At 42.2% G+C, this 22,964-nt stretch overlaps 1 protein-coding gene across 3 annotated transcripts in view; it reads left to right on the forward strand.

Moving 5' to 3' along the window:
* FER1L6 (fer-1 like family member 6) overlaps positions 1-22,964 on the forward strand; it is an 89,381-nt gene that overhangs the window by 35,016 nt on the left and 31,401 nt on the right. For 2 of the 3 annotated variants that reach the window (XM_013185058.3, XM_048049704.2), the window contains 14 exons: positions 1,278-1,464; positions 3,047-3,239; positions 4,252-4,601; positions 8,031-8,139; positions 9,922-10,102; positions 13,524-13,644; positions 14,204-14,304; positions 14,972-15,062; positions 16,304-16,420; positions 17,524-17,676; positions 19,009-19,195; positions 19,704-19,828; positions 21,737-21,871; positions 22,338-22,487. In XM_013185058.3, coding sequence (XP_013040512.3) covers positions 1,278-1,464; positions 3,047-3,239; positions 4,252-4,601; positions 8,031-8,139; positions 9,922-10,102; positions 13,524-13,644; positions 14,204-14,304; positions 14,972-15,062; positions 16,304-16,420; positions 17,524-17,676; positions 19,009-19,195; positions 19,704-19,828; positions 21,737-21,871; positions 22,338-22,487 — 2,200 coding nt within the window. Of the gene's footprint in view, positions 1-1,277; positions 1,465-1,530; positions 1,841-3,046; positions 3,240-4,251; positions 4,602-8,030; positions 8,140-9,921; positions 10,103-13,523; positions 13,645-14,203; positions 14,305-14,971; positions 15,063-16,303; positions 16,421-17,523; positions 17,677-19,008; positions 19,196-19,703; positions 19,829-21,736; positions 21,872-22,337; positions 22,488-22,964 lie in introns of those variants that run through there. The other variant, XM_048049713.2, reaches the window with a different exon arrangement.

The following is a 22,964-nucleotide window of genomic DNA, read 5'->3' on the forward strand; positions in this document are numbered from 1 at the left end:
CATACTTCACATTTTACAAGAGCAATGTTTCTGGTCAGTACTGACATACGGGACAAAGTCCAAGGAGGGCCACCAAGATGACAGGGGGCTGGAACCCATGGCCTACAAGAGGGGGAGTGGGTTGGTTACTTGAGCCTTAAGAAATGCATTAAGGAGTGTCTTACTGTTGTCTTCAACTGTCTAATGAAGAGGACAGAGCTGGACTCTTTTCGAAGTAGAAGGATGAGAGGCTTTGGATGCACATTAAAATAAGGGAATTTCAGAGAATATATAAGGAAAAATGTTGTACCATAAAGGTGATCAAATGTAGCAGGGACAAAGAGAGAGCAGGAAATCTCCATCCTTGGAGACATTCAGAATTTACTGGACAAGGTCTTGAACAACCTGATCCAGCTGAACCTGCATTGAGCAGGGGGTTGGACCAGATGACATCCAGAGGTCACCTCCAAACTATGTTTTCCGTACTTTTGTAGTTAGTTCTCTATCACATAGAAGTGTTTCCTGAATAATGCTGTACCACTTTCTCATGGTAACCAGAAAACATTATAGTTTAGATGCAGAAACAAATTCGTACCCGTTTGTCCTGGTTCCAGTTAGGACAGAGTTAAGTAGCTCATAGTAGCTGGTAGGGTGCTATGTTTTGGATTAGGATGAGAAGAGCGCTGATAACATGCTGATGTTTTAATTGTTGCAGAGCAGTGTTTACACCAGGCCAAGGACTTTTCGGCTTCTTGCTCTGTCCTGCCAGCGAGCAGGCTGGGGGTGCAGCAGGAGCTGGGAGGGGACAGACCCAGGACAGCTGACCCAAACTGGCCAAAGGGGTATTCCATACCATCTGACGTCATGCTAAACAATATATAGGGGTGGCTGGCCGGGGTGGGGGGGCGGGCTGCTCGGGGATAGGCTGGGCATCGGTCAGCGGGTGGTGAGCAATTGCATTGTGCATCACTTGTTTCTTACACATTATTATTGTTAATACTATTATCATTATCACTATTATTATTATTATTGTTATTATTATTTTCCTGTCTTAATAAACTGTCTTTATCTCAACTCACAGGCTTCACTTTCCCGTTTCTCTCCCCCCATCCCAGAGAGGGAGGGGGGAGGGTGAGCGAACGGCTGTGTGGTGTTTAGCTGCCAGCCGGGTTAAACCACAACACCGTTTTTGTGCCTACTCAGAACACAAGCTAACTTGAGATGATAATTTTGGAGAAAAACATCACTTCATTGTCTGAGTTTTCTGTTTTAAGGATTTGGCTTCTTTCTGCTTTCAGGAACCTCTTGATCCCCAAAGGATTTCCATCTGAAAGACCATGGGCCAGATTTTATGTGAGAATTTACAAAGCAGAAGGGCTTCCGAAGATGAACTCTAGCATCATGGCCAATGTCACCAAAGCATTCATAGGTGACAGTAAGGACCTTGTGGATCCCTATGTGGTGGTCATGTTTGCAGGTCAAATGGTAATTGGGATCCTCTTGATCACAAATGTAGGCCTTCTTTCCTGCTAGCTGTGTTATAGGCAGGCAATAGAGATGATGTCCTTCATATTGTTGTTATGTAAATCAGGGAAGGCATATTTCTTTCATCAGAAGGAAAATTTTAAATTCTTAAATTATGCAGGAACAAAGTGAAGGAAATACTTAATGCCAGTGGAAGAACTGGTATCAGCCTCACAGCTGTAGGTTAGAGTTGTGCAGCAGGAGGGGAAAGTGAATTCTGCAGAAGTTACTGAAACATCCAGTTACAAGACAGTGAATCACCCAGTGTAGTATTACGTCAGTCCTATATTCTGGTCTCCTTAAAGTGAAGAAAGAAAACAGGACTGAAATCAGTAAGGTAGGTGCAATCTGGATTTTAGGGATGTGTATTCACTGGGGAATTATTCTGCTGTAATTCAGCAGAAAACCTTGCAAGTTTTCTGGGGGTAGCAACAGAAGAAGCATTCAAGTAGACTCTCAGCGATGCCTGGCTTCATTACTCCTGCAGCTCCTGCAATATTTAAAACGGTGCTACAGAGAGCTGCCTTCTGACTTGATGGTGGAAGAGGACCAGAGCCCAGGGATTTGGTTCCTCTGTTAAGTCCATGAAGCTCCGTGTCAGGGAGCTTGTCTTCATTATTGACCTCACAAGGAAAGAATCTAACTGGAAAAGGTTTTAAACCAGCAATGCTTTCGGTGTGCATGGAAGCTGTGGAGTGAACTCCAGTTCATGCTTTACAGATGTTTTGGGCATGAGAATGATGCCTGTGGTGCTGATTTCATCTTTTGTTGTGAACCCAAATTGCAAAGTGTTACATCTGAAACTAGTATGGGTTAAAATGTTTCGTCAAATGTGTGCAGCAACTTCAGGCTTAATAGAGATCTGAAGAAGACACAAGAATGGGTGACATGCGAGTTTGCAGGCTGGCATGTAAAATATGGGTTTAGAGGTATTGTTCGTGGGCATTTTCACTTGTTTGTCTTCACCAAACGTGAAGGTAGAAGGCTCGCAGCTGCACTGACTGTGTTATGGTCCTGCCCTCTCCTCCAGGCTAGGAGGAGCTCCAGTCTACCTCCCTAGCACACAGGCGTGTGCCCAGAACACGAGCCACAGTAATCATATTTTATACTAGATAAATTGCCTCGATTAAGGTAATTCCATTGGTACCTACAGCCTGGCAGCTATAATGAATTTCATCTTACGAGACAAATTGCACTGCATTAGTACTACCAAGGTATTTCAAAAGCCATTTGAAGATGTGCAGTTTGTAGCAGAAACACCAAAGTCTGTCTTCCTAGACATGTGTTGTGCATAAAGGCCCTGAAGAATTAGATTTTATTCCAAGCTCCACCATATGCAGGTGAGAATTCTTAAGCCATAATGTGGTCTTTTATTAGATACAGAGGGGAAAATAAACAATCTTATAGATAAACTTTCAGGATAGGATATTTGTGCTTAAAAATTGACTGGAGAGATGTTGCTGAGTGCAATTTCTGTTATACTCACTGCTGTTCTCCAGAGTCTGATCCCTCTAGGGTTAAATATGCTGGACTTTCATTTCAGGGTCGGACAACAGTGCAAAAGAACTGTGCAGATCCTGTATGGCACGAACAGATTATCTTCAAGGAAATGTTCCCTCCACTCTGCCGAAGAGTCAAAATCCAGGTCTGGGATGAAGGCAGCATGAATGACGTGGCCTTAGCCACCCATTTCATCGATTTGAAGAAAATATCAAATGAACAAGATGGTGACAAAGGTAAAAGGAAAAATGCAGTTTCCAAAATATGTCCCTACAGTAAAATCTACTTGCTTGAGATCTGGGCATTGATTAATCCCATTTCAGGGATTCCCAGAGCTCAAGTAAATCCAAGTTTTTTGTTGGTTCTGAAAGCTATTCTCTTGCTTAATCTGAAGTTACATCTCGTTGTGCTTGTTGTATGGTGGTGTGCCACTGATTTTCTTGTTACGGGGCTGCTACGTAATTTGGTGCCTTTTTTGTGACTGTGGCAATAACTTGTTCTAGCTCATTAGGAATGACTGATGTAAGTTTGTAGTTTGTGCTAGTTTCTGTCTGCCAATGAAAGCACAAAGTGCAAATTACAGGCATAATGGGCTTGTGTTTCTGACCTATCCAGGAAGAGCAAAGTGCCATCACAGCTCAAGGAGGTAACATAGACTAGTGTGTAAGCCCTCATGTATGTGAAGTTCACTACCTGGAATCTTTTCACTGATGTTTGAGCATACCTCTATAGCCTTATTTATGCTGTGTTATCCTAGTGTGGAACATGGTCAGTTATCACAGCTCAGCAAACCCCTGGTACCTCCTTAAACTTCGCAATTTAAATCTGTAGCTGAGGCCTTCAACAACAACAACAAAAAGATAAATCATATAAGGTGGGCAGTGGCATGGGCTTGTGAACAGTCTTGACAAGGCGAGAAAGCCTCTCCCACTGTGTCCCAGTCCTCAGTCTGTAGTAGCAAGCTCTGTTTTTTTCCAAGAGGTGCAATAGGCTCCATGCACCCAGCACATGTAGTATGAATAGCTTCTGAGAAAGAGCTTCAGGTTGGCAGAGTCCCTGGCTGGATATTGACAGAGGCTCCTTGGTGCCTAAGAATTGCCCTGAAAAATAGTGAATTGGTCTCCACTGGTATAAAAATGGGTCCAGGTTTGGCTTTTGGTGTACAAGAGGCAAGCTTTCTTTGAGCAGACTGTCAGGAGAGCGCGCTAATGCCAAATGGAAATGCCATTAAATGTGCTTTATCTCCAGGGTTCTTGCCTACCTTTGGGCCTGCCTGGATCAATCTCTATGGCTCAGCCAGGAATCACAGCCTCATGGATGACCACCAGGAGCTTAATGAAGGTTTTGGAGAAGGGGCCTCCTTCAGGGGACGTCTCTTCATAGAGATTGCTGTGGAGATACTTTCAGGAGGAGCCCGTGAGTCAAAGTTTTCAAGGGTTATCAAGGATATCAAATTGCCATCTAAAGACAAAGACTCCAAAGCAGCCAAAGGAAAAGACAAAACTGACAAAGCAGGAGAGGATGGAAAGTCAGCTTCTCCTTCAGATAAGACAAACTCAACTGAAGTGGAAGTCGAGCCATTTGATGTGCCTTCAGAGGTCAGTATGATACTAAGAGACTGATTAACATGTGTCCCTGTACCTCTGAGGACGGCTCTGACTTGTGTATTTGGCTTCTGGTCATGCAATATTGCTTTTACGTCTTGGTTCCATAGTCTTGGTATCTTCCCATAATCAAGCAACACATTAATATTAGCATTTTAAAAAAGCATTAATATAAAATAAAGCATTAATATGTATCTGTAACTGACGGGAAGTATCGCTTAGGACTCAGTTTCCATAAAACTTATTCTTCTGCCCTATTGCCCTTTCTGCACTAGCTGCATCCATGTGTTCCTACTACAACCTTACAGGATGTAATACCTGCTAAATGGTAGAGAGCCAAGGGAATAAATTGTAATAATTAAGTCTGATTTCCTGCACTCATTTGAGAAAATTGGTAGTTGTCGATTGAAGTCAGTAGGGAAACACTGATGTAAAATTTCTGCAAGTACAGAGAGATTCAAGTGCAGCCTAGATGGCTGCGTCTAACTTTCTTCCTTTTAGTCCTGCATTTTCAGTGCTGGTTTAGATTGGCTTAGCCTCAGCTGAAGTTAACCGATGTAAATTTACTACCTTCACCTGCTGTACGGATTTGCAACCTTGGAGGATCTGTGCTATGATGCTTTAATGAGGTTGTGCAGTTGTGGCAAACGTGGGCTCAGATGCTGAACCACTCTCTGATTCCTTGCTCCATCACATCACAGTCTGGGAGCAACAGCACATGGGTACATATAAAAGCTCTATTTTTTTACCAAATAATTGGGAAGAAAAAATATTTTTTAACCAGTTTTCTTCCCCCTTCAGTGCAGCATGCCACTGATCAAAATTTTGGCTTTTGTATTGGGAGTCTCACCTTAGTGCCTAAGGTAATTGTGTCCTTTAGTAGATCTGATTCTTGGTCTTCTGACTCCATCTCTACAAGTAAATAAAACACGAGAAATGGTTCTCTGATCTTGAGGTCTAGTCTTGTCAAGTGCTTTTTCTTAGACTGTGCCCCATCATTGCCTGCATGAGTGCTAGCTGGAACAGGTCAAGGAGTGTGTTAGCAGAGAAATGGTATGGGTAATTGTACGCCAGTGTGCAAGCCTGTGCCCTGGTCTTGCTTTATACGCTTATATAGCTGTAAATTGCCTTCGTCCCTCAGGTCTTCTCTGAAGATTGTAATAGACGTGACATGAAAAGTAATTTATTTTCATATAGATTTTCCTTTATATAGAGGAGATCCATTTTTATGAGGGCTTCAGACAATATGGTTTTAGGTACTAGCTAAATACTCCGGGCAGGGGAACAAACCCTGCTGAAGCACAAATAAATATTAATAATAGTAATAAGGATTCATTTTTGATAACTTTGCCTCAGTTTCAAATACAGAATGAGAAAAAGGCAACAATATAATGCAATGCTGCTTGATATTCTTTTGTTTTTGACATTCAGCAATATTTCTTGCTACAGTAGACACAGTAATTGCATTACGACTCTCTGAAAAGAAAAGCAGGTACGGGAGCCATTACACATAAGGCAAAAAAAAAGTTGCATAGTGCCTCTGAGACTACAGAGGCAAATTACCTGGCCCCAAAGCTCAACTTTATTGACTGAGTCAAACAGCAAAAAGACATTAAACATTTGTAATTTGCTTTCTTTATAATGTGTGGTGGATGTGTTGGTCATAAGCTCTGAGCCTCAGCTTTAATAGGCACACCACGCTCTAGGTTCGTGCTGAAAATAATCAAGGTGCAGAGAAGCTAACGCTACTCTGGAGCTGCAGTCTGCTTGTGGTGTCAACTTTGATCTGAGATGCTGCTAATCCTTTCGGTGAAGACCTATGCTCCTTTGCTGTATATAGCACAGGTTTTTTTTTTTTTTTATTTAAAATGAAGAGGTCATGGGCTATGTCAAAAGCAGTTTCTGCTTTGCAAAAGGCAGGGAAACAAATATTCATGTACAGCTGATGTTTTATTCATTGCCTCACTGTTGCAAAAGACACTAGTTCTGATCTTGCCTAATGGGCTTCAGGAGACGGGTATTCGTGCTGTGAAATCAGTAGTATTTGCATCAGGCAGATTGTGGCAGTCAGGATGTGAATTTGAGGAGAACTCAAACGAAAAAATTCAGGTCGCTTGAGCTTAGTTTTGTCTTGGGACTAATAGCTTGTTTTGTTAATAACCCGAGAGCACTGGAGGTCTCAGCTAGCTTTCCTTGGATGGGTCTCCAGTAGGTTTATAAAGAGCCAAACTGAGTCTCAAAACTCCACAGAAGGTCGTTACCCTTTTCAGGGTGTGCTTCTGTGTTGAGACTGCTTGGTTCCTGTGCTTCCACTGTCTGTGAAAAGCTGCAAACAGGGTTACCAGTTCCTGTGCTGTGATGCCAGGTAAGGTAAACAGCAAAGGACTGCTCCCCACACACGGAGAGCCCGCCTTTGTGCCTGTGGTTTAAAGCACAGAAGAATAAAAAAAAAAAATCAATGGCTGCTTGGTTTCAGTAGGCTTTTGCACAGGGCTGGCATCTAATAAAATGTGGATGCCAGAAATCTTAGAGTCTTACTGGTCTCACTGAGCATCCCTGAGCAAGGCCAATGTCTTGACAGTACAAACACAAGGGTAGTAGGTTGCAGTCGTCCCTGGGGAAGTAGAGCTGGACAAGCACTCCCTTGCCTGGATGCATTAGCATGGTAGCATTTACTATCACAATGCAAATGCTACACTTACTGCAAAATAACTTCTCTCAGGATAGTGACATGTTGTTGCTGTTGCACTCAAAGAGAGCCCTTGAACTGCCGTAGGTTGAATGATGGTATAAGAATATGTGGATATACTGAAACCATTTAATATAGACTACTGGTGAGGTAGAGTATGAAGCGAGAGGTAATGACTTTTATGTGACCATCTGACAGAGCTGGACACTATTGATAAGACCAAAGTCATACAGATTTTCTTTTTCTTTTTCTTTTTCTTTTTCTTTTTCTTTTTCTTTTTCTTTTTCTTTTTCTTTTTCTTTTTCTTTTTCTTTTTCTTTTTCTTTTTCTTTTTCTTTTTCTTTTTCTTTTTCTTTTTCTTTTTCTTTTTCTTTTCTTTTTCTTTTTCTTTTTCTTTTTCTTTTTCTTTTTCTTTTTCTTTTTCTTTTTCTTTTTCTTTTTCTTTTTCTTTTTCTTTTTCTTTTTCTTTTTCTTTTTCTTTTTCTTTTTCTTTTTCTTTTTCTTTTTCTTTTTCTTTTTCTTTTTCTTTTCTTTTTCTTTTCTTTTTCCAATCAGAGCAGATTGTTAGAGTGATATTACTTCTCCCTACATATTGTCTCACTGAGCACCTCAGACTGATAGATATACAACAGTAACACAGCTACTAGAGACTTGTAAAGGCTCTGTGCTATAAAAGAAAGGAGAAGACAAAATAAATGTCTTTTTTTTTTTTCTGCCTCCTTCTTCTCCAATAGATCTATGAAGAGAAAATTGAGGATTTCCTCCTCTTTGGGACATTTTTTGAAGCCACAATGATTGATAGAAAGGTTGGGGACAAGCCAATCACCTTTGAGGTTTCCGTTGGTAAGTGTGTTAAGCTCAGTCCCAAAGCAGAGAGGAGGTCTTGACTGCAAGTGGACACTATGTGCTATTGACAGCTCTGTCTCAGGGTTCAGGCATCACCTTCAGAGCAGGGATTACAGGTTTGTATTAAACTCTGATCATCATTTCCCTGGGTAGCATCATGCTTACTCCAGTCACTTAGCTGTCTCTACTCCCAGGTGCTCTGTATTAATACAAATCCTCCCACTCAATACACAGCGACTCACCCAGTATTTAGCCTCCAAATCTCCTGGGAGATCCAACTGAAAAGGTTTATCTCAGGATGGCACTCATTCTGCAGTGCTCGTTGCAACTTGTCCCTGGCTGTGATGGAGCCTCTTTGCAGGGAGGGTCTGTGTGGACCCTCTTGGCCAACCCTGCTGACCTACGTGTGGGTTTGTGAGTGTGGCACAGGTGTTATTGTATAGCCAAGCCTCAAAATGAATGCACCAGCTCGCCCTGTGAGATCCTCCTGATAAGTCCTGTTCGCTTTCTGGGTAAAGCAGGGCAGTACTGCATGAGCAGCATCCTCATTTTGGAGCTGAATTGTCCCCAGGAGCAGACTAAAGAAAAAATAAGACATTTTCATGAATGTTGACTGGATATTTTCAAACCAGAAGAAATTTCCCCTGAGAGAGAGAAGCCAGAAATGGTCTTATTTCCCTTGCAGGGGTACGCTTATGTCTGTGTTGGAGTCCAAAAGCGGAGTAACACCCTGACACTTGCCATCTTAGTGCTTACATAAGTTGGTACACTCAATTGTAAGGGTATGTGTGCAGGGAGAGTTACTCTGACAAACAGAGAAATCAATGAGTGATATTGATTCATGCTGAAACTCAGCAGGAAGCAGAGCTAGGAGTAACAAGAAACTCATGTACATAGTTGGGCAAGAAATGATAGAGTCTTGTTGGAATTAATACTAAAGATGAGTCTGGCTCTGAACTCTGGACCTGAACATCTGTCAGTTATCTGTGCAGTTGAAATTCAGATCCACATTTGGCAAATATCCATTATTTACATGATGAGATGAACCTAAAATCCAGATTGTGATGTTGTATGGGGTGACTCAGCACACCCCTTTCCCGCAGTGAATGTTTTCTGCCTCTTATAAAATCTGTAATTACCACTGTGATGGATGCACCTCTTCCCCAGTGCTGATAACTGCCCTTTAAGGCAAAATCGTACCAGAGAAGATGGCTGTATTGTTAGCAGAGTTGTGTGGATTCAGGCATGAAGTTGGGGCCTCCAAGTATTGTTATTGCTGAAGGTCCCTCTGCAACCCTACTTTGCAAAATTTTCTTGGCTGAAAATGAGCTTTAGCACTTCTGAGATCAGACTTTGTGATGATCATACACATGTTGTAAAGAAGGCATACAGTTGCTATTTAAATCAAACACACATAGAGGCTCCTGGGTCTAGAAATATCAACAACAGTATTGGTTTTGCTTCTGAATTTCTTTATCAAAAGCAGAAGTTCCTTTTGTTTTCCTAGGGTCCAGCAACAGAAAATCACACCACTCTGTGATACCCTAGGTACCTAATAGGTAGGGCTGGCAAGAAAGCTCTGTCCTGGAGTCTGAAAAGACATTGTGATAGACTTAAATTATTAGGACCTTTATATGCTGGGGAATGGTCAGAACAACTAATGAACATGGGGGGGGACAAAGATTTTTCACTTTGAATATTCTTCCTCTTTTTAAAACCTCATTCCAATTTACCACCTCCAAGGCAGCCATCTCTTCACTTGTAATCCCGTGTCTCTAGGTAACTTTGGTAGAGTTACTGATGGAGTGTCAGTGGGAGCTGGAGGGAAAAAGAAGGCACGTGGTGGAGAAGTGGAAGAAAGTCTGCTGCATGAGAAGGAGGATGAAATTTCTCATGACCTCGGGGTACCCTTGATATCCACCACACACCCTGAGAAGCCACTAATCACAGGTGGGAACAGGTGAGGATCCATGTTTTAACGCCTCATCATGCACAACTCTGGTTACTATTTTATAATCCTGTGGGACTCATTAATTAACCCTGGCAGCATTAAACCAATTGTGTGGATTTAAGGCTTTCAAAAGTGGATGTTGTGGATCTGCAATCACATCTTTCATAACAGTAAATTTTCCAGCCTCCACTGAAGTGGATGGGCTACATGCCATTTTTCACTATCTTCTGATTTTGGCTTCATGGGCTCTTGAACTTCTTGTTCTGATGTTTTTAAAAGGGCTGTCGTATGCTGATTATCATTTGGAAAGCTGTAAGAAAGAGTAAAACTCCTTCAGTGCTGTCCCTGGTTGAGGGTCCTATACCCTGATCACAAGTAGCATCCATCCAGTGATCAGCTCCAGAAGCAGAATAACACATCAAAAAAACATCTGGCCAAGACAGAGACGGTTTCCCTGAACACTTTCCAGAGCTAATAATTATAGATGTAGACTTGAAAAGCAAGTAGTAACAAAAGTAGGAGGAAATAGTCCTCTTAAAATAAACGATGGAGCAATGAATGAATACATGCAGAAGGCTTCTAAATGACCTTGCTTATAAACAAAGTGTAAAGGTTTATTTCATTTCAAAGATACCAATAAAAATAAATATTTTCTTTGTTGCTTTGTTGGGTAGAACAATCCCTAATATAGCCAAGTGCCAAGACTAGATGGTATCTCTTTCTGTAGAAGGCCAGGCATTGCCAAGCATTTTACAGATATAAGGGCCAGGTGAGAAATTTGAACCTGTATCTGTTTGGTTTCTGGGCCTTCATAAAGTTAAGAAGTACTTTCATCCTTTCCTGCAATTGGAGGTTCAGCCAGATTAAATAAGAGGCAGTGGAAAAAAATGAAAATACCATAGCAGATTTCTTTTTTCTATAGCTAATAAATAAGTAAAAGGGGAAAAACAATATTTATCAGAAAGACAGTTGCCTCTCCTCATTACCAGGATTGCATTTTGGGTACATGCTAGGTTATTATCCTCCATGAGAGACTTTGAGATTTTCAGTTTTTCCCTTAACAGAAATTCAGATTTAAAGAACTGTTGTAAAAGAATGAATCATTCTTCAAATCTACTATTTACTTCTTGACTCTCTCCAATATTAGCCAAGTTTGCTCTCATTATGTGTCCCTGTTCCTCAAATTTATGTAAAATGCTGCACCTTTTCTTTTTTCCCTCTTGTGCTATCTAAAACAGTTTGGCCAGCCACAGATACCAAATAGTGACTTTAGTACTGTCACCTCATATTGGAATCTCACCGGTCTCATTGCTGGTTATATTCAGTATTAATCAGTACTTAATGGGATACCAATATTTTAAATAAACTCGGTGGTTTTGAATCATAAATGAACAGCAGAAAACAATAACAAGAGTCCATTTTGGAGATTAAACCACTAGCTAATTAAAAGAGCATGCAGACCAATGAGACCTCTAATGTGGACACCATGAAATTGCCAGGAATTTTCCACATTTATATCAAAATGTATGGCATGGATAAGCTAACATGGAAAAAGTGGTTCCCCAAAATTCTCATAGAAGGAGTAATAAACTTCAGAGCTCAGTCTTCCGTTTGAGTTATTTCATGGCCATATAATTTTCTTAGCAAATCCCATGAAAGAACTCATGAGCTCTGTGAATTTCAGGTCAAGAAGTTCTGGCATTGAGAGATAGTTGAATTGTTCCTCCCTCTTATGAAAGCACCAAATTTTTGACTGTCCAAGACCTGTATAGCTCTGCTGCTCACCAAATTTGATGTGTAATGCTCAACTTGCTGTAGGTTATTGAGGAGCAAGTATATTGGAATTCTGTTTGTCTTTTGATATTCCATAGGACAATCGAATGATCTTAATCTGTTTTTGAACAGAAAAACTCTTATAAAAACCTATTAGGGTGTACTGAGTTTATGTGACAAGGACGTGGTAGTGGGGGGCTGCAGGAGGAGCCCAGCAGGTGCCCCATGTCAGATCAAAGAGAGCTCCAGCTGCTCCAAAAGGGACCTGCTGCTGGCTAGTGCTGAGCCTGTAAGTGATGCTGTTTGCATCTCTGTGAGAGCAGATTCAAAAAACTGAAAAAACAAAACAACAACAACAACAAAAAACTGCTGCACAACAGCAGCTGGGAGAGTGAGGAGTGGGAAGCAGCCCTGCAGCCCCCAAGGTGAGTGCAGAAGGAGGGCAGGAGGTGCTCCAGGTGCCGGAGCTTAAGTACCACAGCCTCTCCCAGAGGAGAGGAAATGGAAAATGCAACCATTTTTTCTTCCAGCTGTGGGACACTGCGAAGAGTAGGAGGCTCAAGAACTTTTATTCTTTATTATCTGGAGAATCAGTTTCAGTGGAGAAGTACTGAACAGTCACAAGATCAGTACACACCAGAAAAAAACTCTGAGCTGCAGAGCATGTATTCGTGGCATTGGGTTGGAGCCATTCCCAGAAGAACGTAAAGCCATTTATAGAGCTTGGTTTCCATTAGAAAGCTCTCTATCGTCCTGCTGTTACTAGCTGAAATGATGCAGCTTCTAGTGTTAAATCCAGTATGGCTAAGTGCGGTGTATCATAGCACTGTAGTATTATATAAAGGGAGGACATCAGGTGCTCATCAGATACATGCTTTTTATGTCGTGGCTGCCACAACTCTGATGAAACCACCAGGCTCTGTGCCAAGTGTGCATTAAAGTTTGCAGAGCCTCTGGTTGTGCTGGTGTCTTGCTCATTTTTTCAGTACAAGACCATCTTTCAGTAAACACCAGAAGAAAGTAGCTCTGCAAAAAAAGTCAATATGACAACTTGGCCCTGAGATAGAAAGTGGGAAATGAGAAAGGAGCAGATGCATTTTATTGCTGAGTTGTTATGAGTTAGGTGTCACTTTTACTAAGCAGGGTCCTGTAGATCAGTTTCTGCCAAGACATGTCAATGTCTACTAGCCATTGTTTTCGAAAAAATGTCCCATGAAATGAAAGTGTCAGTGAGACTCTGTCCTGCCAGGCAGTGCAGTGCACAAAGCCATTGCTCTTAAAGAGGTGGTCAGGTTTTAATCTTTGCTCATTTTTCTGCTATACGTTGTACTCCTATTGCTTCCCATCATTAACACAATATTTCAGAGCTTCTCGGCATGCCTCTTTGCGTAGCTTTTCTTCTACCCTGAAAAACATTGGAATTAGATCCACTGGCTTCAAGACTTTTCAGGGTTCTCAGAGAAGACAAATGATCTTGTAAGTAAGTGATGCTTCTGTTTTTTCTTCCCATGTATTCACTGGGTAGCACATATGAACACATTCTGTGGTGTCTTTGGTTTCTGTACTGTGAGAGAGCACCAAACATCTTTTCTTTCCATTGCCTCCCCCTGAACTCTTTTCTTACTTTTACGATCTGCTCTGCACTTTGTTTTCCTAGGAACTATCAGTACCTGCCGTACGATGACAGGAAGCCCTGCATCTGTGTCAAGAGCTACTGGGGCAACCAGACCTTTCGTTTGTACTCCTCCAACACTCTTGAGAAAATGGCAGACCACCTGGTAAGTGGCAACCATACTCCCAGGCTCTGGCATTCAGCAGATCGTGGCAGTGAGAGGTAAGGTTCCCCAGAACAGGTCCCCACAGTTTCACCCAGATTTATTTCTTACCATTCAGCCCTTTATCTTAGCTCCTGAGGACAGACTCCAGTTCTCAATGGTGACTGTAGGTGTTGGGCTAGGCCTCCTGTGCATGCTGGGGTTTGAGAAGTTAACTCCAGCAGCTTGCTAAATGTAAGCAGTGGGACTGCAAACAAAACCAAGGAGAATTATATAGCTTTTCCTCCCAGCTAGTGGAGAATGTTTCCTCTGACTGGTCTTCACCAAATTGAGGAAACAAAGCAGCTCCAAGCAATAGAAATGTGTTGGAAAGACGTTCATGCTGCTGGAGTCTTCTCTGCGCACATCAGGCTTAGTGGTATATCAAAGGTCCTGTTTTGTCACGTTGCAAACTCACCTGCCTCATTCTTGCTAGTCATATGGTGAATAATGGCATTACAGCACCGGCAGTATGACAAAGAACCCTTCTTTGCATAATAGCTTTTTCATGTGTTTTTCTTAGGAGGAATCATTAGAGCAAGTAAAGGATTTGATCAAGGTTTCAGAAATTGAATCTGAGGAGAAAATGAGGACGACCCTAAGTGATTTTATCAATCAGAGCAGGTAACTACGTTTACTAAAGGAATACAGAAAATCAACTTTATATGTTGGCCACAAATTCAAGACTAGACAAGGAAACTGGTGATAAAAATAATAATAAAATGTACAGTAAACTTACTGGGATGTATTTATTTTGCTATAAAAACAAAGGGCTTCCCAAATTGCAGTTTCTATTTACACAACGAAAATATTTTATTGCTACTTTCAACATTCAATATTGACAGGAGACTACTGCCAATCATTTCCATATTGTTTTGGCTTTCTGGACTCTAAGAATAGAACATGTGGAAATAAATAGGGTTTAATACAGTGTGTGATAGGCATACTGAAGAAATATGCAAGCTTAACATAAAGCAAAGGATTCCACATGCTGGGATAAATGCTCCAATGGGCTCCATGTCAGACAACATGATTTGGCTCAAAATAGATATAAACCCTAACTTATTAATCCTGTTTTTATGAAGTATGGTCCAGAGATTCTGGACTCTATTCTTTGACTCCTATGGGTGCTCAGTATTTATTTTAGACAGAGAATTTCAGCCTGTCTTCTGGTTCATGTACTATAGCAGGCAGGGAGCATTTCATTTCAATGTATTTTAGCAACTTGCATAAAAACCAAACAATACCAAACAAACACACATTCAAAAAAACTGTTATTGTTGTGTCCTAGGGCCTTCATTGCCATTGCTGAAAAGAAGCCCAAAGGGTTGAACTACACTACTTTGGACAAAAAAAGACTCCTGCTGTTCAGGCAAGAACTGGTATGCATATTTTTTCTTTAAGCATTGATGCAATGATCTTAACTGAAAGCACACGGGTTGTATACATGTTAATTTATATTTGATTTCAACCACAGTGGAATGCTTTATAATTAATATGAATATATTATCCATGAGCACTTTTTTTTTGATAAAGCCTGCTTTGCTTAATAAAGAGTTGTAAGATATCCTGAAATCATTCAGAACATACTGCTTTTAAATAAAAATAAAACATAATAATAATGAGCCAATTTTTCTTTTCCATGCGTCTTAAAATGGGATGATGCTGAGTACTGTAGAATAATACCCAGTTAACATTGCTGTTCAGTAGAATAATACACAATTAACATTGCAATTTAATTATTGTGGTGGGGCTGAACTTCGACGCTACTAGAGTCTGGCATTTGATATTCCTGGACACTTAGAAGCAGACACCAGAATCAGTGTGGTCTCACGTATTCTAGTTTGTTTTTATTCTTCATTTCTGCATTTTAAAGTTTCCTTTACGTTTACCCTCCCTCAAGTGCTAGAGGTCTGTTAGTATAAGACAGCATCTGGATTAGGCTGAACAAACCACAAGAATCACTTGCACTTTTTTTTTTTTTTAAAGATTGTCTGTCTATTATCTATGAGGAGGTGTTTATGACCATCTTTTGGCAAAGTAGATATATAAAATAGGCCAGATGAGTCACTCCTTAAAAACATTTTTTTCTTCCTATTGTATATAAAGCAAGCTTTGAAATCCTACATTGCTGGGGTTTAAAAGTAGATAGGAGACCTGTTCCCAGTGAGGAAAGCCAGGATAGAGGATGCACCGTAGGATTCAGTTGGGTTTAAGCACCTAACTCCTCAGTGGGCAGTGAGGCTTTATTCACCTCCTAACGGGAAGCAGTGAGAAAAAATTAAAAAAGTGTGCAGCTCATCAAAATGTTCATTAGCTTTATTTATGGTTTGTAGCACAGAATTAGGTGGTACCTTCTTTCAGGATCAAAGCATTATATTTCCAGCTGGCAATCATGTGTTTCCTGAGACTTCCATACATACAGTACACATACAGATAAGAGAGAAGGTGGAGAAGGTGGGGTACATTCACAATTCTGTTTTTCAGCTCAAAAGAGTTAATCTCTTTCTGTTGTTTCTCTTTTTTTTTTTTAACTTGCATGTAAGACTCTTACTGTCTTCTGTGTCCAGTTCAAGCTACTTGATAATGCATACGAAATATACGTTGTCTTTCCTGATTGCAGGAAGCATTGTCCAATGATGCCAAGGGAATTGTTCAGCAGCAGAAAAAGATGTCACTGGATGAAATGATACGTGAGACTCAGATATTTATAGATAAAATTCGATTCTTGATTGATGAGGTAATCCATACAGAAATTCAGATAAATTCACAATTTGATTTTCATAATGCAGTGTGAATAATAAGTCCTGACTTGGTTATCCAGGGTTCTCCTTTGGATATCTGGCCCCAATTGTTTTGCAGTTCATGGAGCTGTTAACACACTAGGGTAGGAAACAGTGGGCTTAGTGGTATGGAGTGGATGTGGTACAGAGTGTTGGTTGTTGTTGTTGTTTAAAAAAAAAGTCCTGCCCTGGTGGTTTGGAGACAGCCTGCTTTCTGATCTGAATTCATGTCCTTGCTTGTATGGGCATAGTGATTTGGACTAGTATGAGCTCAGGGATCTCTTTATTATACTTGACTGTGCAGACACTGTTTAGACATACTATTAAGCCTGAGAATAACAGAAGAATAACTGTATTTGGTCAGGCCAAAATCCAGCCAGTCAAGTGTTCTCTTTCTGCAAACTGTGCTAGCAAACCAAACAGGGCTATGGATATTCCTGGGCTCAGGGAGTGAGTGCCACAGACTGGCATGGTTTGCATCTTACAGCCAAATCGTCTCCCTTCTCAAAACCTAGTGCCTTCTGGACTCCTAGTGCCACCTGAGAACAGTCTCTGGGCTGTTTTTTGCTTTGAACCATCCTTAGGCTTTGTTTGGGGAAATGCTCTTCAGGGCAGGGCAAGGCTCCATGGAGCAACATCACGAGCAGAATAGATGATGGGATACCAGTGCTTGAGTTTGGCCCTGGTCCTTTTTGTTTTTCTTGTAAAGGTGAAGTTGGTAACATTTCCATGGTGGATACTTTCAGCTTACACAGTTTGTGGGTAAGTGGCTTCCTGAGATGGTCATACCTGGATTTTTAGTTGTAATTTCCCCTGAAATGATCTGCAGAGTGGGTGCTCCTTAATCACAGCACAAAGCTCTTTACTTTCGTCTGTGCTTGGGAATGGAAGTTTGGATTGCAAAACATGAAGTGACAGCCTCTTTTATTCAGGGTATATATCTGCCACTTCACAAGAGAGGTGGGGAATCAGCTCTTGGTAGGCTGTTTTAACAAAAAAGATATGGTGGTGGCTTACAGAAAGAATCCAGTTTTAGTTCGGTATTCCTTGTTGTTTAAAGCCGCAGAATACAGTGCCCGATGTGTTCATCTGGATGCTCAGCAACAACAAGAGAGTTGCATATGCAAGAGTCCCGGCAAAACACATACTCTATTCCCCAGAGGAAGAGCAGAGAGGCAAGGACTGTGGGAAGATTAAAACCCATTTCCTGAAAGTAAGTTTGGGGCATTCTGTGAACACAGGTAATGACTGAGGAGCCCTTGGTATTCAAGTTTCACACAGGGATTGTATTTTACAAATTTATCTTTGTCATGTACTAAAAATGTGTACATGTTTATATATGCCATCTGGTAATGCTTACTTCTCCTATTTATGCCTTTCCTTCCTGAAGTACTGTATTATTGCCAGGCTTTTGGTGCCTGAGTGATTCATTCCTCTACGACTTGTTAGAGCAAGTTTATAGCATTGTTTATCTATAGCTGTATAACTAAACAGATAGCAGAGGTGCAGCCTCTTTGCTGGCAAAGACGTCAGAATGCAGCACATGGAAGACTGGGAGGAGACTGGTAAGAGCTCAGCATGCATGCAACTCAGATAGCAAAGGAACATAGATATTCAGAGCTAACATAGCAACTGACTATGTTTGCTATTTAAAATGTGCCTAGGTTTGTGCAATATTTATCTAAAATATTGTTCTGGGGTTATTCATCTTGAAGGAACATCTTAGTGAATATTATATGCCTACAAAGGCAGAGTGACCAGCAGTGGAATATTATGCAGTGGAATTGTTACTATGGCCAGAAAGAAAAGTCTGAACACACCAGGCAATAGCAATGTCTTTTAATGACTTTTTAGTGGTTTTTCACCTGGAGCGGCTGGGAGCACTCCCGTAAAGCATAGCTAAAGAGTGGACAGAAATATCTGAGCTTCTGATAGTTGCCATAGGTATTTGTTAAGCACAGTGCTATCTGCCTGCATAAACAAACAAACCAACTAAACAAACATAATTCATCCTGCAGGCCCTACAATATCAAGAATTACCTTATGAACAGGTAACTAAACACTGAGCTAAGTGGAACTAGATGTAGTGGGAGAGGAGAATAAGGAAATATTTGTATTGTTGTCAAGACCAGTAACGTTTTATACTGGAATATGTTTTCTGACCTACCTGATGAGGTAATATTTTTAGGAGTACATGGGACTAGCTATTGGAGACCAGCAAAACTGCATGAAATGTGAAGTGGGCTGAAGTCTAGGAAAAGTAGGATATCAGCTAGCACTGGCATGCTTACAGCTATCAGTTAGTCTGCACAAACACTATGCCATTTATGCAGACTTTCAACCAACTACTTATCTCCTCCCTAAGAATCACAGAATTTTCTTGTGCTGATTGGGTCCCAGGGCCACCCACTGTGGAGATGTTGGTGTATCAGTTCAGTGAATGCTCCTTTATTTTTGTAGTTTACTCTGCTTTCATAGGACTCAGCATCCAGCCAGCCCTCTTTCTAGAGCTTGTTGGTAATGGGTGGATTTTTTTTTTCTTCAGCTACCAGGCAAGCGCCCATTGGGCTGGACTGTGCAGGCAAAGGTGGACATTTACCTATGGCTTGGACCTGCCAGCTATGCCCGCAGCATCATGGAGAATTTGCCTGTAGGGTATGAAACTGAAATACCATCCAACACCAGCTCAGAGCACAGCGTGGTGCCCTCACCTGCCTGCCTGCGGTATAAAAGTAAGGCACTGTTTCTTCTCCATAGTAGCAATGTAAGAGGGCTTGTAAGAGCCAGGCAGCCCCAAAAGCTCTAATTCAGAGGGTTGCAAGACCTCTGTTTAAAGTAGTTGCTATAGGAGAATCACAACTCAGCAAATTTTGATTAGCAAAAGTTCATTTTGTTGTCAAGTCCTCAATCCTGCTGCTGCCACTTTGCGGGTGTCAGGGACAGGAAGCACCTGTTTTCTTACACTTTCACTTCCCTGTGCCATGGGTCTGTCTCCTTGTGCTGAGGAGAGATAAAAACTGCCAGTTAACAACCTTACAGTAAGGACATCGATTTTAAGTGAATCCAGAAATCTTACACAAACTTCTGAGTGTTTCAGGTGTTTCGTTAGTGAGACAGCACTAGCAACAGTTCCCTTTGTCAGATCTCAGTTGGACGGCAGGTGGTGGATCTTCCCCTCCTGTCCATGTGCTGCATCATTTCTGTGAGTCTGACATTACTGTTTTCTTTGCAATGATGTAGCCACGCACCTCTTCCAGCTGAGAGCCCACATGTATCAGGCAAGGGGGCTCATTGCAGCTGACAGCACTGGACTTTCCGATCCTTTTGCAAAAGTTACTTTCACATCATACTGCCAGACCACAAAGGTAAGTTGCAAAATCCCTTGAAGTAAATGGAAACACAGTTTGGTTGGGTGTTTTTTGTTGAATTAAGCCATGAAAAGGAAAAATATTGTTTTTGCAAGGAGGTGCCTAGCACAAAAAGTTGGCCACCTGCTGTTAAAAGGCAACTCCTGACAGTCCACTGCAAGCAAAGCAAAAGTGTTGGTGTAGCCTACTACTCAACATGAGGTGCAGTAATACTTGTTTATTCTAGCTCTTTCAGACATTATATTCTCTGGGGCTTCTGGGCCTTTGCAGCAAGCGAATTACCTTTCTCTACTTATTTTTCTATATATTTTCAGTTTGGGCCATTTTCATCGCGTGTTGTGAGGATGAACCCTACGTTTCTCTTTCCTTATAGGCTGAGTGCAATGACTGAGCAACGAGTGAAGACCACCTTTATATAACTTCTGTAGCCATGCGAGTCAGCACGGCTCTTTGCAGCATAATTCAATTCTCAAGGATCACTTTAGAATGGCAAAGCTGAAATAAGCAGAAAGCAGAGGTGTGAGACCTTTTGCACCCCTTCGCACACTGCAAAAATGTGCCCATAGCAAGTGGTCCCACATCTTGTGGTAGTTTTACCCAGCTGGGCAGCTGAACTCCACCACAACCGCTCTTTCACTCCCCCTCCTAAAAGGGAAAGGGGGAGAAAATATGATGGAAAGGGCTCAAGGGTTGATATAAGGACAAGGAGATCACTCAACAATTATCGTCACAGGCAAAACAGACTCAACATAGGGAGATTAATAAAATTTGTTATTTATTACTAACAGACTAGAACAGCGAGAAACCAAAAAAACTCAAAACACCTTCTCCACACTCACCCTCTTCCACCTCCTCCCCCCGAGCGGCACAGGGGAACGGGGAATGGGGGCTGCGGTCAGTTTATAGCACTTTGTCTCTGCCGCTCCTTCATGGTCACTCTGCCCCTGCCAAACTGAGCCTGGGGGGGCTGCCCACAGGCAGCAGCTCTTCAACAACTGCTCCCACACGGCTCCGTACCACGGGGTCCATCCCCCAGGAGCAAACTGCTCCAGCACGGGTCCCCCACGGGCGGCAGCTCCCCCCAGACCCCCTGCTCCTGCGTGGGCTCCTCTCCACGGGCTGCAGCTCCGGCCCGGGGCCTGCTCCTGCGGGGGCTCTCCATGGGCCGCAGCCTCCTCCAGGCCACATCCACCTGCTCCACCGGGGGCTCCTCCACGGGCTGCAGCGTGGAGATCTGCGCCGTGTGGGACCCGTGGGCTGCAGGGGGACAGCCTGCTCCACCAGGGGCCTCTGCACAGGCCGCAGGGGAACTGCTGCTACGTGCCTGGAGCACCTCCTGCCCTCCTGCTGCACTCACCTTGGGGGCTGCAGGGCTGGTTCTCACTCCTCTCTCTCTCTCAGCTGCTGTTGTGCAGCAGTTTTTTTGTTTGTTTGTTTGTTTGTTTTGCATTTCTGAAGTCTGCTCTCCCAGAGGCACAAACATCACTTATTGGTTCAGCTCTGGCCAGCAGCAGGTCCCTTTGGAGCTGGCCAGAGCTGGCTCTTATCTAACACGGAGCAGCTGCTGGGCTCTGCTCACAGAGGCCACCCCTGCAGCCCACTGCTACCAAAACCTTGCCACGTAAACCCAATACACATCTCCCTCAGATATTTTTGGAGGCAAATGGTTGTCTGTGGGCATTGATGGTGCCTATAAAGAGAAAGGGGAACTTTTACCCATAACATGAAAACTGATTTTCAGAGGTTTTGAGCCTTCTACAACTGTCTTAGTGGGGCTTAGAGTTCTGAAACCTTGGACACAAGCAAGGCATCATTTGGGATGTCACCAGCACATCCACACTTCCTGATGAAGCACTCCCAATCAAGCAATTTATAGTATATTAAACATTTCCTTTCTTTCATTAGATCATTTCTCAGACGTTGTCCCCCACCTGGAACCAGATGCTGCTCTTCAACGGCATTGTGCTTCATGGGGATGGACAGGAAATCGCTCAGTTTCCCCCAGAGATTGTCATCGAGCTGTATGATGATGATGCAGTGGTAAACTTGAAATCCTTCTTAGTAAAGGCTGTTGCATCTTTCTGTCAGTGTAAAGGCAAAGCTGTGTCACTGAGTAGGCATTAAAAGGAAAATTGTCAAGCAACATGGATAACCTTGATGAATGGAGCTCAGTGCTACAGTGATTTACAGTTTAATGTCTGAAATCAGCCCTGAGACTTAACCTTTTGTCCTTGCAAAGCTGTGGCCCTGTTTTTCCGAAGTGAATACTGTCCCCAAAGACTGACTTAGAAGCATCTTCTCCCCCACCTTCCTTGCACACAACTGTCAATATTGTATCTCTGTGGAGACATGGGTTTATCTCTGGCCTTGCATTTTTCTTTGCTGTTTACTTCAGGAAAAGGGTGGGCTTTTTGTTCATTTGTTTGTTTGTTTTTCCACAAATATTCTAGGCTTTGCATCATCTTGGCTTCATATGCATTCCACACCTGTGTTGTCCTTTATTTAGGGTAAAGCAGAATATATTGGGTCTACAGTGGCTGCCCCCGTGGTGAGGCTTGCTGACCAAAAATATGAACCACCTAAACTCTCTTACCACCCAGTGTATTGTGGAAATCTTTCTGGAGGAGATCTTCTTGCTGCATTTGAGCTTTTGGAGGTAAACTAGACCTTCTGGACCATTAGTCTTTTACACCATGGGAATTAGTGTGAACTGCAACTGGAGCAGGATTATTCTGCTGTTGTACCTCTTAGTCCCCATGCAGTCTGTGTCATTCCTAGTCACCATCATGCCAGGGGAAGAGGGGACACTGCTGATGTGCAAACAACAGCAAACGTCTCACATGCTCTGTGTGTCATTTACCCTTTACTTACCCTGCTCTAAATTGGGCTCTGGTTTAAGAAACAGTGATGAAACTACCATCGCCGTTGCAATGACCTACTCTTTGGACTTAAACAACTTCAAAAATCTCTCAACATTTCTCTGTCCCTTAGAAGAAGAGAGCTGTGAATAACATTAATTGGATAAGGAAAACCCGGTTTTAGATACCCGTAATGTATTAGGAGAAATATTACACTGGTTTCCCACCGTGAGACAAAAGGCAAATTTGGCATACCTCTGGGGCTAGATGAGCAG

Source organism: Anser cygnoides, chromosome 2 (assembly GCF_040182565.1).
Source record: "Anser cygnoides isolate HZ-2024a breed goose chromosome 2, Taihu_goose_T2T_genome, whole genome shotgun sequence".
NCBI classification, from domain to species: domain Eukaryota; kingdom Metazoa; phylum Chordata; class Aves; order Anseriformes; family Anatidae; genus Anser; species Anser cygnoides.